General features: G+C 40.5%; 2 protein-coding genes across 4 annotated transcripts in view; one reads left to right on the forward strand and one right to left on the reverse strand.

The window, feature by feature from the left end:
- The first annotated feature begins 5729 nt into the window (after positions 1 to 5729).
- LOC134878323 (somatostatin receptor type 2-like) lies at positions 5730 to 7380 on the forward strand. Its single transcript, XM_063904283.1, has one exon. The coding sequence runs from the start codon at positions 5730 to 5732 to the stop codon at positions 6840 to 6842; it is 1113 nt and encodes a 370-aa protein (XP_063760353.1). The 3' UTR covers positions 6843 to 7380.
- Positions 7381 to 10456: 3076 nt separating this feature from the next.
- The window catches only part of LOC134878489 (ubiquitin carboxyl-terminal hydrolase 22-like), a 28914-nt gene continuing 24046 nt past the window's right edge, over positions 10457 to 15324 (reverse strand). For all 3 annotated transcript variants that reach the window (XM_063904539.1, XM_063904538.1, XM_063904540.1), the window contains 5 exons: positions 14529 to 14655; positions 13702 to 13793; positions 13165 to 13227; positions 12556 to 12705; positions 10457 to 12465 (listed from right to left, as the gene is read on the reverse strand). In XM_063904539.1, coding sequence (XP_063760609.1) covers positions 12423 to 12465; positions 12556 to 12705; positions 13165 to 13227; positions 13702 to 13793; positions 14529 to 14655 — 475 coding nt within the window. In that variant the 3' untranslated portion in view covers positions 10457 to 12422. The remainder of the gene's footprint in view (positions 12466 to 12555; positions 12706 to 13164; positions 13228 to 13701; positions 13794 to 14528; positions 14656 to 15324) is intronic.

Here is a 15324-nt window from a genome sequence, read left to right on the forward strand (position 1 = left end):
TGTTTGCAATGCCATACTTGGATAATAATATTAAAACTCATTAACATGTCAATCATACCACAGTGAAAAATTAACGGTGCTAATAAGCCATTTAACAGTTCCCACAAGACAGCATAAAGACAAGAATGAATCTGTACTTCAAACTAAATTATTAATAACTTTATCTTAAGTTTACCCAATAATTCAATCACAAACTCATTTACAATACAATTTGAGATGAAACAACTCAATCATTCAGATTAATGTGAAATTGATTTGGATTTTAATGCGCATTAGAGGTAAATCTAATCAGCTTGCTAATCATTGTCATTATTCACACACTTTCCATATTTTAAAGATACTAACACCATCCCAAAGACAATACAAGCACAATCATCGCAAAAACGCCTGATACAACTTAGCAGGTTTGTCCAGATATTTACTCTGTTGTCATGGAGATGGCTCAATCGTAATCACGCGACACAACTACTGAAAGAGGTTAAACTAAGGAGCACATTGTATCTGCTATCTGTGTTCAAAGTCGAATGCGAGCGGAATAAATGCTAAGAAAATCTGTGAGATTCATTTGAAAAAATAATAATTGGACTTTCCAGTCTTTGTTATTTTCTCCAAAAGGTTAAGAAATAGAATAAATATATATTTGTTTTGGCAATACAGAATATCTATTATTAGTAAGCAAATTATGACCAAAAAAATCAAAAAATGACCACGAATTGAAAAGAAAAAAACTGCCATGACAGAAATGTTTCTCATAATCTCCACATATGGAGCAAAAATAGTTTTAATACAATTTTTCTGAAAAAACAGATTTGTTTGTGCCAGAATCAAAGAATGACAAGGTCCGAAAGTTTGACAGCATGATATTGATAATAGTACAACATAATATATGGAAAAATAGGATTCAATTTAATCTATGACCACCTTTAGCCTTAAAACTGTGAAGGGTCACATGTCAGTGACTTACTGACATAACACTGTGATGAGAAAAGATGAGAGGCAAAGACACTGATGGTGTTGTTAATTAACATTTTGATGACCACTTATCCCCAGAAGGGCAAATGTCATTACAATAAATTAGATAGTGAAGAGATATGAAGTGACTCACTAGACTATGCAGGAGCACTGATTTTCAGACCCTACAGAAAGACATGAGAAACTATCCTCCTAAATCTATAGCAGCATGAAACACACAATCTGAAATGCACCACAACTATCAAAGATTGTGATAAATGCTTTGATCCATCAAATAAACAACAAGTCCTAGTCTTTCCCCTTGTAAATCTGAAAATGAGAAAAAGTCTCTTGAAAGGCAATAAAGATCTTACTTTTGTTCTGTGCTAAAATATTGCAGCAATATATGTCAGAACACCTGGTTAATTTGATTCTCTCCTAGCAGAATCAATAAAAAAAATGCCAAAAGCATCATCCATTGAATATTTTGCCACTGCCTCGGGCTGCTAATTGTTTATCAATTTACCCTGGCTAGATATATAATCAATGCTTTCAATTCAGACCCTGAGCCAGAGAGGGGCCTGGTTGTGCCTCAATAATTAGCAAGCAAATACACCGAGCTGAGCTTCAAGCTCTCCTCTGCATATAACCCAGGAAGCCATCAGGATTTCCCTATAGACATCATTCAATATCGATATGCATCGGCATGCTTGTTTCAGTCTTTGAAAATACATATATTATAATGACAAACAATACTACCACCTAAAGAGTTATCAATCAGATTGTTTTGCCATAACAACCGGTAAATGAAAACACAGTAAAAAATTAAGTTATTGGGAAATTGATTGTTCCATGAGGCAAGATCACCCCTAATAATAAAATATGTCCCCTTCTTAAATGTGTTTTATTTCCCCTGTGACCTTCCTCACCTGCAGCATGCATGTTTAATGTCAACACAAAACCTCCACACAGAGAGAGACACTACCTCCTATCTTCTCTCTTCAACAGTTAGGTCGTTTTCATTTTCCAGCTCTTTCCAGCTTATTTCCAAATCTCATTTAGGCATTAAGGCAGGGCTGGAGAGTGATTGCATGATGGTCATACTGTGATGATACATGCAGGTATGATCTTATTATTGTGGTTGTGGGTTGCAGCATATCAAATGTTTATCAACCAATGCCAAAGACATTTACATGCGATGCATAACTCCAAATGATCAAACAATCATTTTAAGTTACAGAAGATGATATCTCACATGTTAAGTCCATCTTACACAACACGTAGTTGTGACCTTAAAACTCAACATAATCACCTACTGACTAACAATTGCCCTTCAAAATTTGACACACACAGCTAATACCAAATGCAAATTAGCATGACAGGCCTCTATACAAAAAGAAAGGACATGCAACTTTTGTCAAAACTGATGCACAGTAACAACGCATCAACAACACCAATACAACAGTTTGAATACCATTGCCTTGTACCTTACCTGCACAGCAGATTGGACTACATTGAGTCCAGTAGCACAGTGCGAGGGATCTTCTATCAAGGGTTGAAGTGTTGAAAAACGTGGACATGACATCTGTAGTATCCACAGTATCACCCACTGCATGCTAGGGAAATGTTTGGGAAACTGGATTTGGGTTTTTATGGGAAATAAATCAGGGCTAACAGGCGAGGAATGGGTGGAGTAATTAGTGTTACTGCAACGGTAACGAATTCGAGGTATACATCTCTCCACACTAAATGCTTGTATCTTAATGATGAGTTTCAAAACTCGATTCGGTCAGGTGTGGGGGATTTTCACGGCGCGTAATTTGAGTGCAGTTTTTCACCTTTGCGCTCAGTGCTGCCTCTGATGGCTAGGCGTTGAAATAAAGTTGGATTTATAATATAGCTTCTGGCTAGCAGTGGTACAGGTGGTGTCACTGTGCTGGGTCCGAAGCAGTCTATGATACGGAGGCTAACTAAACTTAGTAAATTAGCAAGGGTGCCATATCGAGAGGGCTCAAAGCTGTGCGATCACTAGAGGATCAATACGATTTCATTCAGTGATTTTGATCGTCTGGCCCGAAATCGTGCGTAAAAGTGGCTTTGCTATGTTTGACTAATGTGTTCCTCATTTTAAAGTTTGATACATTTTGAGTCCAAAAGGTCGAAGGAAAAACATTTTTTGAGACCATTTCCTGGGTTTTGCAACACTGACCAGTAGGCTATATTTAATCATTATCCTCCCCTTGTAGGAAACAAGCCAGTAAGATTTTTCAAAAGCACATGAACAGCATTCGCCTCGATTATTGGAAGAGAACGGTTGTATTGAGTTTTGACCGTTATGTTCCCGAAAGGCCTTCTTAATGTTCATACTTCACGTTTGAGAACTTCAACTGTAGCCTTATCTGTTTGTACGCACTTAATGGTTAGCGCATCAATATGTTCAACCATCGCCAAAAGGCTTTCAATCCGTGCATCGATGCATTTGATCAAGATTCCATCAGTGTATTCTGTGGTTCACTTAGCTGTTAGAGGGATCTGTATCACAGGAGAGGAGTCTTTCTTTTGCTCAGAGGAGTCTCTTCAGCACCTCCTCACTGCTTTTTGTGCGCGTCCTTTATATGCGCGCTCTTCAGCTTGAGGCAGTCACAGCGCGCAACACCACCGGCGCATCGGGGCTTTGTGCACATCCCGTTAGTGGTTTATTTATTTGTGCGAGTCTTTTTCTTTCCTTTTTACCATCGTATGTCATGCAGGCTGAAATATGGGAGTATGATAAGGAGAATCGCATTAAAAAAAAATTGACACTTCGATGCCAGTGAGACAAACTTGAGGAATATTTGGATATGAAGAGGATACATCTGCTTTAAACACTGACATACTTTCATCCGTACAGAAGTGAGGTGACGTAGACAGTGAGATTGAATCCAGTTGCAGGTAAGACTGTACTTTGTTTTTGCCTCACCGTAGAGTGAATAGTAAACTATCACAGATCCGCAGCAAGAGCCTTTGAATCTGATTATTCCATCCAATTAAGTTAGAGAAATATAACATGTTCAAAATGTTAATAATTCACTCCAGAATGAACTGCTGTTGTTTTACTGGTATGCAATGTCCCTGTAATTCAGCAAAATGATGAATGGCATGTGTATTAAAACAGTGATCTCATTCCCATACCCCTTAAGATGAGTTTTCTAACATTGTCAATGAAAATCCTGACTTGACCTGATTCTTGTTTTATTCCCCTTAAGACAGATTTGCATAATTAACTATGAGCTTGTAATCATTTATTCAGCTGAATATCCATCTTTTATCTTCTACTTTTTAGGGACTTAAAGCTTAAGTTAGAGGAGAATTCATGGCAGTGAGCATTAAAGAAGGAAATAACTAGATGAAAAAAACAAGAACTTAAAGTGGCCACTTCAATTTTCAACAGTTGCAAATCTGACTGTGGAGGCTCTGTGCTGATTTTATAGAAAGAAAACCTGTGGCACACTTTAATAAATGCATCAAATACGGCAATGTTACAGTACACAGAGTAATATTTAATGAGATTGCCTAAATAATACTCATAACCGTTATCACTGATTTGTAATAACTTCAATGTATTGTTCACCTAAGCAACAGAGCCCCTGAGTGCATCGGGAGGGTATTATGTTGGTGGTCTGTTTCTGTTGGATAAATTAACTACCTCGTGTTTGTATATGTCCGCATTACAAACTACAGATGTTTCCTCAAATACTGCAATTGTTACATTCATGTTACAATATTATATCCATTCACCTGACTCAGATCGACCTTTTCTTCCAGATTTATAGACACCAACACGTTATGTTTTAACTGAGCTCAAACACCCCCTCTGCTGAAATTGAATCGCCTATCTGTCAGATGAATGCCATGCCTTCTGCCATGGTGGAAAAGAAAACTGGCATCATAAAACCTCTTATGTTATTGGCACCAAACTGAGTTGTCAGAACATGCTTGCCTCCTGTGCATTGGCAGTGACAAGCACTTCAATCTGACTGCAACACGGCTATTTGCAGTACTGTGATTCCCCTCATTCAATTACTTAGGCTGGGACTAATTTACATCCATGCCCACCCCCTAATAAATAAATTTAAAAAACATGTCAGCAAAGAATTCAGTGTTACCCATCGCAGCTGGTCATAGCAGTATGTGAAGGGCAAGCATCTTTCCCCAGAGAGATATTACGACTGTAGGATGTGCAGAGTGATTTCCCTAGATAGCAGTGCTTGGCCAAATAAACACATGGAATCTGGCCTCAGGTAAAAGAGACTGCAAAACAGCCTGAAATGCTCTTCTTTACACATTCCATCATAAGGTCTGTTCTCGGTAGAGAGGATTCAGATACAAAATCTATAAAATCCTCCTAGGTACTGCCCGCCGTAAGGGTGATTACAAAAACAACATTTCCTGTTTCAAAGATAACATGCTGTTTTGATAAATGATTAAATGGATTCATGGCATCAGAGATCCCTCATTTAACTGTTTTATTGGTTCAACAAACTTACATCAGCAGGAAGGAAGGAAGGAAGGAAGGAAGAGAGATCCTATTCAATATCTGATGATGATCACTAGAACTGTTTATTTTTCTGAAAGGAGTCTGAAAGTCAATGTCCGTATAAAGTGGATGTCCATAAATGTCACGATAGTAAAAAATATTTTCAAGAAAAGCTTATTTTAAATGATTTCACATTGTTACTGAGATAAGTCTTTATATGTGCAGGTGAGATGCCCTAATCCATGTGAGACAGTGAGGTATCATGGACACCTGGATCTTCCCATCGTCCCCCCCGAACCTGTCGGATCACCTCATGTATGACAGCTTCATGCAGGGCAATGAGTCCGACTACAATGAGACCTACACAGACCACAGCTTCAACAAAACCAGCACGGTGGTCATCACCTGCATGTACTTCCTGGTTTGCACAGTGGGGCTTTGCGGAAACGCCCTCGTCATCTACGTCATCCTGCGCTATGCCAAGATGAAGACGGTTACCAATATCTACATCCTCAACCTGGCAGTGGCCGACGTGCTTTTCATGCTGGGCCTGCCATTCATCGCCATCCAGCTGGCTCTGGTCCACTGGCCTTTTGGCCCTGTGCTCTGCAGGGTGGTGATGACCGTCGACTCCCTGAACCAGTTCACATCCATCTTCTGCCTGATGGTCATGAGCATCGACCGCTACCTGGCTGTGGTGCACCCCATTAAGTCCACAAAGTGGCGCAAGCCGCGCATGGCCAAGACTATTAACTTGACAGTGTGGGGGGTGTCCCTGATGGTGAACCTGCCTATTGTTATCTACAGCGGAGTCATCACAAAGCACGATGGCTGCTTCTGCACTATCGTGTGGCCTGAGCCTCAAGAGGCCTACCAAACGGCGTTCATGTTCTACACCTTCATCCTGGGCTTCTTCCTGCCCCTCCTGGTCATCTGCCTTTGCTACTTGTTTATCATCTTTAAGGTGAAGTCCTCTGGCATCCGTGTGGGCTCCTCTAAAAGGAAACGCTCAGAGAGGAAGGTGACGAGGATGGTGTCCATCGTAGTGGCAGTGTTCGTATTCTGCTGGCTGCCTTTCTACGTTTTCAACGTCACCTCTGTGACAGGGACCATCAGCAGCACTCCCATCCTGAGGAGCACCTTTGCTTTTGTTGTAGTTCTGGGATACGCCAATAGCTGCGCCAACCCCATTCTCTACGCCTTCCTGTCAGAAAACTTTAAGAAGAGTTTCCAGAATGTTCTGTGTCTTAAGAAGGTGGGAGGGCTGGATGAGACTGATCGCAGCGATAGCCGGCAGGATAAGTCTCGCATGATAAATGACCCCACAGAGACCCAAAGCACTCTGCTGAATGGTGACCTGCAGACCAGCATCTGAGAGGAAGGTGATGGGCTCGCATACACACACTCATAAAGAGTCCTACATATCTGACATAATTATCAGTCAGCTCCTATCAGCATCAGAGAGGAAGTGGACATTAGTAAAGAAGGGGTTCACAGAGGAACATTTCACTTATTAAGGAGGACAAAGCAACATCAGAATGTCAAACTGCGCTGTTCCTCTATCTGCCTTTGACACATTGTTTGATTTCCCTGGCTGTAAACAAATACATTATTTTATTTTTTCGTTTGCTCTTTGTTGTATATGAAATCAGTTTGACTGTTCTCAGTGTGTTGACTGTATTGACTGTATTGAAAGGTGGAGCGGACAATAACGCCCACTTACAAAGGGTCCCCTGGGTGACATGAATTTTCCCTGGAGACCCAGAATTATATACATAGTATTCAGCGGCGGACTGTGCCAAGTTTCCACAGTCCTGCATTGTGTAGAAATAACAACATAACAGTTATCTCGTCTGCAGTAAAACAACAAACTGGCAACCGTTATTATTCCTTTATTTAGTTCCTGTCATGTCTGCAACTTATGTGGTCTCTGTTCGACTGTAAATAAATGTACAATAGGAGAATGAATGAGAAGTCTAGAGAATTTATATTTAGTGTCATTACGTTGCGAAGCTCTAAATAGGATTTGTGAACAACTTATCACTATTTTTCCAGACACAGAACATTATTAATGTTAGTTCCCTTGTGTTTTGTAGTACAACAGTCTGATTAAATATGTGACCAAATTGACTTGTGAAGTATCTTATCAAATGTAAATGTAACCATGTTCAGTTGGCAGGCACATATATCGTACTTTGTCTTTTGCTGCTGCAGTATAGCTACATGTATAATTCATAATACACTAATGGTACTGACTCAATACCAAAAGCCAGCCTCGAACCAAAGTGCTGCTAAGATGTATAGAAACTCCCCTGTAATGTTGTATAGTATAATGTGAGGTTATGCCACTGTATGCCTGATTCCACTGGATTGAATTTCTGTTGGGAGCTGTTCATTCTCATTGTTTATGGCGGTGGTGGCAAAGTTCATAGGGACTTGGCTTAGGAACTGGAAGGTCACCAGTTCAAGTCCCGGAAAGACCAAGTGCTACTGAGGTGTCCCTGAGCAAGGCGCCGTTCCCCTACACTGCTCCCCGGGCGCCGTGCATTTTGCAGCCCACTGCTCTTAACACTAGGATGGGTCAAATGCAGAATGTAAATTCCCTCTCTGTGGGATGATTAAGGGTTCCTTCTTCTTCTGTATTTCCCATTATTTATGTATGTAACAAAATAACGTTGTTATCATTGTTGGCTAGTTGTTTGACAGTATTTGCCTTGGTCGAAATGCCATACTGCATGGTTCTAAATTATTCAATATGAATACTGGGTAGTGGCTCAGCTTCATGTTTTTTTTCTTATTGTACACCATAAAACCTGCTCATATCATATTTTCTAATGGTATATTTTACTCCCGACCAGCGATTGGATCACTAAAAGAAGATAAATAATGTATTTGGATTTAAGCTGGATAAACGTATCTCATTTCAAACACAATTTCAGTTGATTGATGTTTTATTATGTTGTATTGCAGAAAACAATGTTCGGTAGCTATCTGTGTGTTGTTGTTTTTTGTTAGTCCTCTGTTCTTCTATCCTCCTCGGCTTTCCATATGTGAGAGGCTCAGCTTGTCTAATGCTGCCTCTCATTGCTAGCTACTTATAAAGACTCTGTATAATGACACTGACCCATCCTTCTCTCACAATCTGTGGCATTTGAGAAGCCACGTTTCAAGTGCTTTATTTTTTTTCTCCGGGTGTCTGAGTGACGGGAATTTGTAAAGGGCTAGAACACTTATCCTCGAGAGGCTCTGGGGTTCCTTTATCATCGTGACGACTGTGCTGCTCCAGGAGTCCACAGTTCACCCTGCCATCCTGTGACTCCCTATCTGTGGCTGTGGTGAGATTGCTATCTATATAACTTTGAAACTCTACCCTACATGACGTGCCTGTTCCCTCCATCCACACCAAAGCCAGTGATAGATTAGGAATAGAATCCTGAGTGTCTGTGTGTGTTAATCTCAAACACCTAAACCCTAACAAAACTGTGAGGCAAAGTATGTGTTATTATTGATATTTAAATTCATACATTCAAAGGAGAGTAACCACTCTAAACATGTTGTTTTCTTGTATCACTAATGGATGACACACAGAAGTACACACACACACACACACACACACACACACACACACACACACACACACACACACACACACACACACACACACACACACACACACACACACACACACACACACACACACACACACACACACACACACACACACACACACTAAAAGTTGTTAGCCCCCAGCCACAACTAATCAAATTCCATATCCAATCTGTTCTCTACAGTATTGTGGAACTTGTTACCTGGCCTGTTTCGTCTTGTATTTTTCTCATCCAAAGACATGACACAACTCTTATGTCTTATATTTCCATAGCAACAGTGTCCAAGAGTGTCGGGCCCATGGTTACACTAATTAGCATAATAATAATACTACAGAGATGAATTTGGACATGAATTATGAATGCGGACATTGCTCAGAGGAAAAACAAAGGCCGCATTAAGGCTGGGAAAGCTAACACGTCGGCTACAAAATCACTGATTTAACTGTAAAGCTTGTGTGTAAAGATATGTAAAGTCCCCCCCACTCCAACACACCTAACATTGTAAAATATCATCCAGCTGTTGCAGTCTTTCTAGTAATTATCTTAGTGCCAAAGGCCTTTTGTACAACAATGCTTATGTTTGGTTTTTTTATACTTTTTTTGTTGTTAAATATTTATGTTTCTTAACATCATATTGTAGATTTTCTACTTTCCATTTGTTCCATTGGTGTTGTAGTTTGGTATGTTTTGTATGATTTTAAGGAATTGCCCAAATGCTACATCTCATGAAGTTAAAAATTACACTTGAAAGTTGTACTGTTTATGTAGAAAGTACATCATGTATGTTCTTACAGTTTCTGTTCAATTGAGTAATCCCGAAACATCAAGTGGACCAAAATTGATTGTGCATAGTTGTGTTGTAACTAAATAAAGCAAATTCTAAGTGATACATTTATTTGGGTGTAATATTGTGAATGCCGAGTGTTTCAATTAATATGGAAAAAATACTGCATAACAGTACATTTAACTTTTGCAATTTATCACCAATATTATTATTACAATATTTTTAATCTGAGGTTCTTATTTGAATTCCTCTTTAAGATGTTCATTTTTATTTTGCATTCAATCCTGGGGGCAGGTTAACTCTCGATTTTTCTGGTCTTCTCTGAGCTTCTTAGTCTGACCACCAAGTGGCACCACAATCAAACTAATAACTAGAGCTGCTCTCGGGCCAGAAATATGAGTTTATTAGAAAGCTTAAAGATGTATATATGTGCAAGTGTTAGAATATTTTAAACCTTTTTTAAATAAATGGATTTGTTCCTTTTCCGGTACTCTTTTCTTTCTCCTTAAGTTCAGAATACACTAGTGTTTCAATTCTGGGCCACAAGACCTGATGGAGGACACTGAATGGCAGATGAGGAAAAAAAGAACAAACGCATTCCAGTTTTGTTCTGAGTTTAATCACTGAAACGGATAATGAAGCTCTCCTCTTCCTCCTCGTTTCAGCTGCGTCCCTGAATGTCCTTGGGTGGTCTTAACTGCTCCATGATACACCAATAACCAAAGTCTTTGATTTTACTGTTCAGAAAACCGTCGTTGCCCTCTAGCTGAGGTTCTGCAGCAGACCAAAGGATATGCATGTTTGTTTTCACTTACAGAGCAGCTAAACAACCAGGGGTTGTGGTTTTTATGTGGCATTACTGTGATAGGTTAGGGCCCTCATATTATACATGAGTGAATTTTTTTTTTTATTCTGTATTTTATTATACATACACAATCTGTGATATTCAAACAAAACAGACCACAACACCCTGAAGTGTATGTGCATTATCTAAAGTCTGACAGCATACTGATTGAATAGAGCACTGGGTTTACTGCACTGCAGAGGCAAGACACCACGGACCACACCGGTCTACACCAGCCACACAGTTGCCATGGAGAAGAATTAACACTGATGGATTCAGAGCCAGGCTGTGGTCGCACAGTGCCCGTATACGTGCAATGTGTTTTATCCTCTATACATCTCACATGATCGTCTCCCCATCCCCAAACTACAGAACAAAAATCATGATGGGCAGCAGGCCTTGAGGCATTACTGAGGGTCATTTTTCACATATTATAAGATCATGAGAGCCCAGTCGCATGCAGTGTTGTTAGATGGGCTTTTTTTTCTTTTCTTTTTTTTTGTTGCACAGAGCATCCAAGGTGTTCAATGAGAAGAGACCACAGCATTCTCACATATTATAAAGACCTCAGGTATCAAGTCTTCTCTTCATAATGCCACATGAAACCCAAAGCTCACATTCAACATACAATTCAAAAACAGCAAAAAGGTGAGCCAATTTAACCATCACCATCATTATACCCACAATTCCACAAGAATAAAAGTATAATACGTCCAACAACATTTCCAGTACCAGGACAGCTAGGGACACATGACTGTACTGAAAAATAAAAAAATAAAAGACACAAAAGAACAGTAAACAAAAATGTGATGAGTTGCTAAAAAAAAATAGATATTCCCTGCCCTCAACCAGACTTAAAAATAAAACAATCAACACAGTAAATAATGGAACATGAGCACACTCAGGTCCAAATCTGCTTAGTTTCCATGGCAGCACTTCCCCAGCAACTGGCAAAGGCAGCGTCTCTAAGCTCTCCCATGTTTTGTTTTTTTGCTCTTAAAAAATAGATGTATACTTAATTCATACAGTATTTCATAACAAAATTCACAAATGATAAGAATCATAACCATACTTTTAGAAATGTTCTTGCAAAGTTCGTAATACGTTGATTCTATTATTCTTTTTTTTTCAGTTCCATATGCATATGACAACAAACTGTCTTCTATCAAGTTAAATGCTTGGTCGGTTGAAACGAGAGCACCATGGGAGAGAAATGGAGGCCGTGAGTGGGGGGGGGTGGGGTGTGGTGGTGGTGGTGGAAGGGGTCAGAATACTGTGAGAAAAATCCAGATGTGCTTGATGGAGATGACGGCCAGTCATACACAGACCGCCCCCTGCAGCAGGTAGGGGAAGGGAGAGAGTGAGGGGTGTGGGGCCTCTTCCCTCTGCCCAAGCCTGGAACTGACGACGCCCGACTCTTCTTCTTCCTCTTCTTCCTCTTCTACTACTCCTCCTCCTCCTCCTCCTCCATCTCTCCTCTTCATTCAGTTTTGTCAAGTAGATGCCAAGAAGTAGCTCAGTGCTTGTTTGTTTTGTTTTTTCTTTTAAAAGGTTGCATGATTTCACACGTCTTTTTATTTTTTGCCCTCCAGAGCTGGAGGAGCAGACTGGTAGTCAAAGAGTTTCAGGTAGGTTTGTGTGTTTGTGTTTCATCCTGTCCCCAGGCCCTTGACTCTCTCATTAGAAGCAGTGGTTCTTCATGGTCAGTCCTGACAAAGACTACTCGTACTCAAGGAACTGTTTATGGTAGAATAAGAGATACCTGAGAGGGGGAAAAAATAATATGATTTGTTTTAGATTTAATACTGTGTAACATTTCTTAGTACTGTTATTGTCTCGTTTCCGGACTCACCCTTCACTATCGAGTACGTCTTTAATGCTGGCCTTGGTGATTATGGCATCATCACATTTGAACCACTGGTCTTTGTGCTGGCGGATGAAGCTGGTGTAGTGGCCACTCTCTAATGTGCCTTGGTGGTTGACCACCGCAAACAAGGAATACCTGGAATTAACAAACAAAGAGACATAAATATACGTTTGTTTTATGTTTGAATCACTTTAGCACAAATATCTCATAAAGCCCCTTTATCCTCCCCATACATGGGTGCCTTCATTGGTTTTGAACGTCATACAGCTGCTCTTCCCTGTGTTTTTAAAACGCCTCATCAATGATCTCCTTGCGCACTGAGTTTATGTCTCCGCTACAAGCTACCCGTCAATGGTATTAAGACAGTAAACTCCCCGTGAATGTCCTTGAAAATTAAAGCTATTGTAACTGTCATGGATGAAGAAAATTGAGCAGCTTTTAATAGGCTTCAGATTGATTTAATTTAGGGAAGTCACAGTCGGATGCTTCAGGTCATTTGCTGCTGTGCTGGATGATACATTTCTACTATGATGTGGGAACTGCTGTAGCCGCAGAGTGTTAATATAACAGTGTGATGTCGTACAAGGCACTCACTTATTGTCGTTGTTTAATACATCAACCGTCTGTTGGTACTGCCCGTTCATCCTGCTCTCTTTACTGTTGGAGGCAGAAAAACAAAAGCAAGACATTAGCATTTGTTAAAGCTGCATGCACTGGTAACCATGTTACAAGGGCACAAAAATCCACTAGGTGGCAGAGTTCTTCTATCTTTGAAAGCTAATATCTTCTCTGACAGCTGATCTTTCTGTCCCTAAACAGAGCTGAATAGATGCTTCTGCCAGGGGTGGGGCAATACTACAACTGCATGCTTTAATGACATCAATATACATTAATTGGAGGCATTTAATAATGATGTTTTACAAAACATGCAAATATTTTCAATTACTGTGAGTGCACTGCATGTATAGTGCATCATATATATCAACATATGATAAACCACCTAAAAAAGCTGCTGCTAGATATACAGGTGTTTTTAATAAAAACACCTGTATATCTAGCTGGATGTGGGCTGGCAGGACCAGATTGACTTTATGCGGGTAAAAAAGCTCATGGGCACTTGGGGGGGCTTACCTGGATGCCATGAAGGGCGTCATGTCCAGCTCTAGCGGGAAGGAAACATATGTAGTGATCTTCCTCCGCAGTTTAGCAGAGTGCTCAAACCTCTGTAGATGGCCAGAGAGGATGAGAGAGGAGAGGACAGAGGGGGAAGGGGCAGAAACATGGCAAGAGAGAGAGAGAGAGTGGGGGGAGGGGAGAGGACACATATTTAGAAATAACACACATCATCATCACAATATAGAAAATACAACACAGCTAATGCAAAGTGAAAATACACGTTTTCTGCCACACGTTTGCACATTCATAGCAATATAATAACAGGATTGAGCTCAGACTATTTCCTTGTGAAGCCTATATAATGTATTTATGATTATGAATATCATAAATACATTATAGGCCCCCCAACCCCCAATACTAGTATGAATTTTAAAAAAAAAACATGGACAGTAGAGGGCTGGACGGGTCATTAAAGTCGTTGGTGTCCTGGGACAATGTGTGAAAGGGCTACACAGTAGGAGGTAATGCACCAGCATGTGAAATTAAAAACACACGTAAGCAAAAGCAACATCACATTCATCAGATGTGAGGCTGCATACACACAGGGTCAAATGGATCTCCTTTAGAGCACGGTAATATTTAGTCATATATACTGCAATATGTAGGGTGGTCGAAATATCAAAACGGGTTAGAATAAAAAATTCACAAACGCATCTGCATTTGCATGATTGTTTTGATGTGAACGATAAGAGCTCAACGTACTGTACCCTAAAGTAATCAGATTGTCAGACAGATAGTGTAACAAGGGATAATTGGCAGCATGTCGTCACCGGCCCACTCACTTTGAGATGGAAACACGCTACGATGGGGAGCTTCTTCATTGTCAGCTGTTTGGTGGACTCCTGGTAACTATGGCAACCGCCGCACTTGATTTTGGCACTGCTTCCTAGATGCTCGGGCCGCGTAAACCTGCAGAGGGTGGGTCGGAGGGAGGAGAAGGGAAGAAGAAAAAAAGAAGAGAGGGTGTTAAAGAGACGAGCAAATGTGGGCAAACGAGAGACAGGAAGTGAAGATGTTTCTCTTTTTTTTTTTAAGAGCACAAAACTAATAAGGTTATAATTTTTCTTTAGCTGTGTTACATAAAACCCTTTGATCTCGCCTTTGCACCCCCTAAACCGAGTCCTACAGATCTGAAGTTAATCTGAAGCTGTACGAGGGCTTGTCTGCATGGGGAGTGTTTGTGCAGCCTCTCTGTAAGTCAGCCCGACCAACCCAGAGCCCTGCTGGTAATGCCAACGCCTCCATCACCACGGCAACAACACCAACCAGTTCTGTACCTTTAAGAGACTTGCTGCAGCAACTAGGGGTGTGTAAGGTGCTGCAGTAAAAAAAAAAAAAAGTCAGAAGGAAAGAAGGCGAGAGAAAGAGGGGGAGGATGAGACAAATGCGAGAGGTAGAGAGTGAGGGCACGGGGGGAAACAGAATTAGATGGAGAGGGTAGGGAGGGAAATAAGATAAGGAGAGGAGGAAAAATAAATTGCAAGAATGAAGAGGCAGTAGAGGAGATATGAGAGGTCACATCTGCTCTGCAAACCTGGGGAGTGTGGGGAAGATGAGATCCAGGGATAACAGGTTTGT

Source organism: Eleginops maclovinus, chromosome 16 (genome assembly GCF_036324505.1).
Source record: "Eleginops maclovinus isolate JMC-PN-2008 ecotype Puerto Natales chromosome 16, JC_Emac_rtc_rv5, whole genome shotgun sequence".
Lineage (NCBI taxonomy): Eukaryota > Metazoa > Chordata > Actinopteri > Perciformes > Eleginopidae > Eleginops > Eleginops maclovinus.

Coding starts and splice junctions, on each gene's coding strand:
- LOC134878323 (XM_063904283.1), top strand. CDS start 5,730: ATGGACACCTGGATCTTCCCATCGTCCCCCCCGAACCTGTCGGATCAC.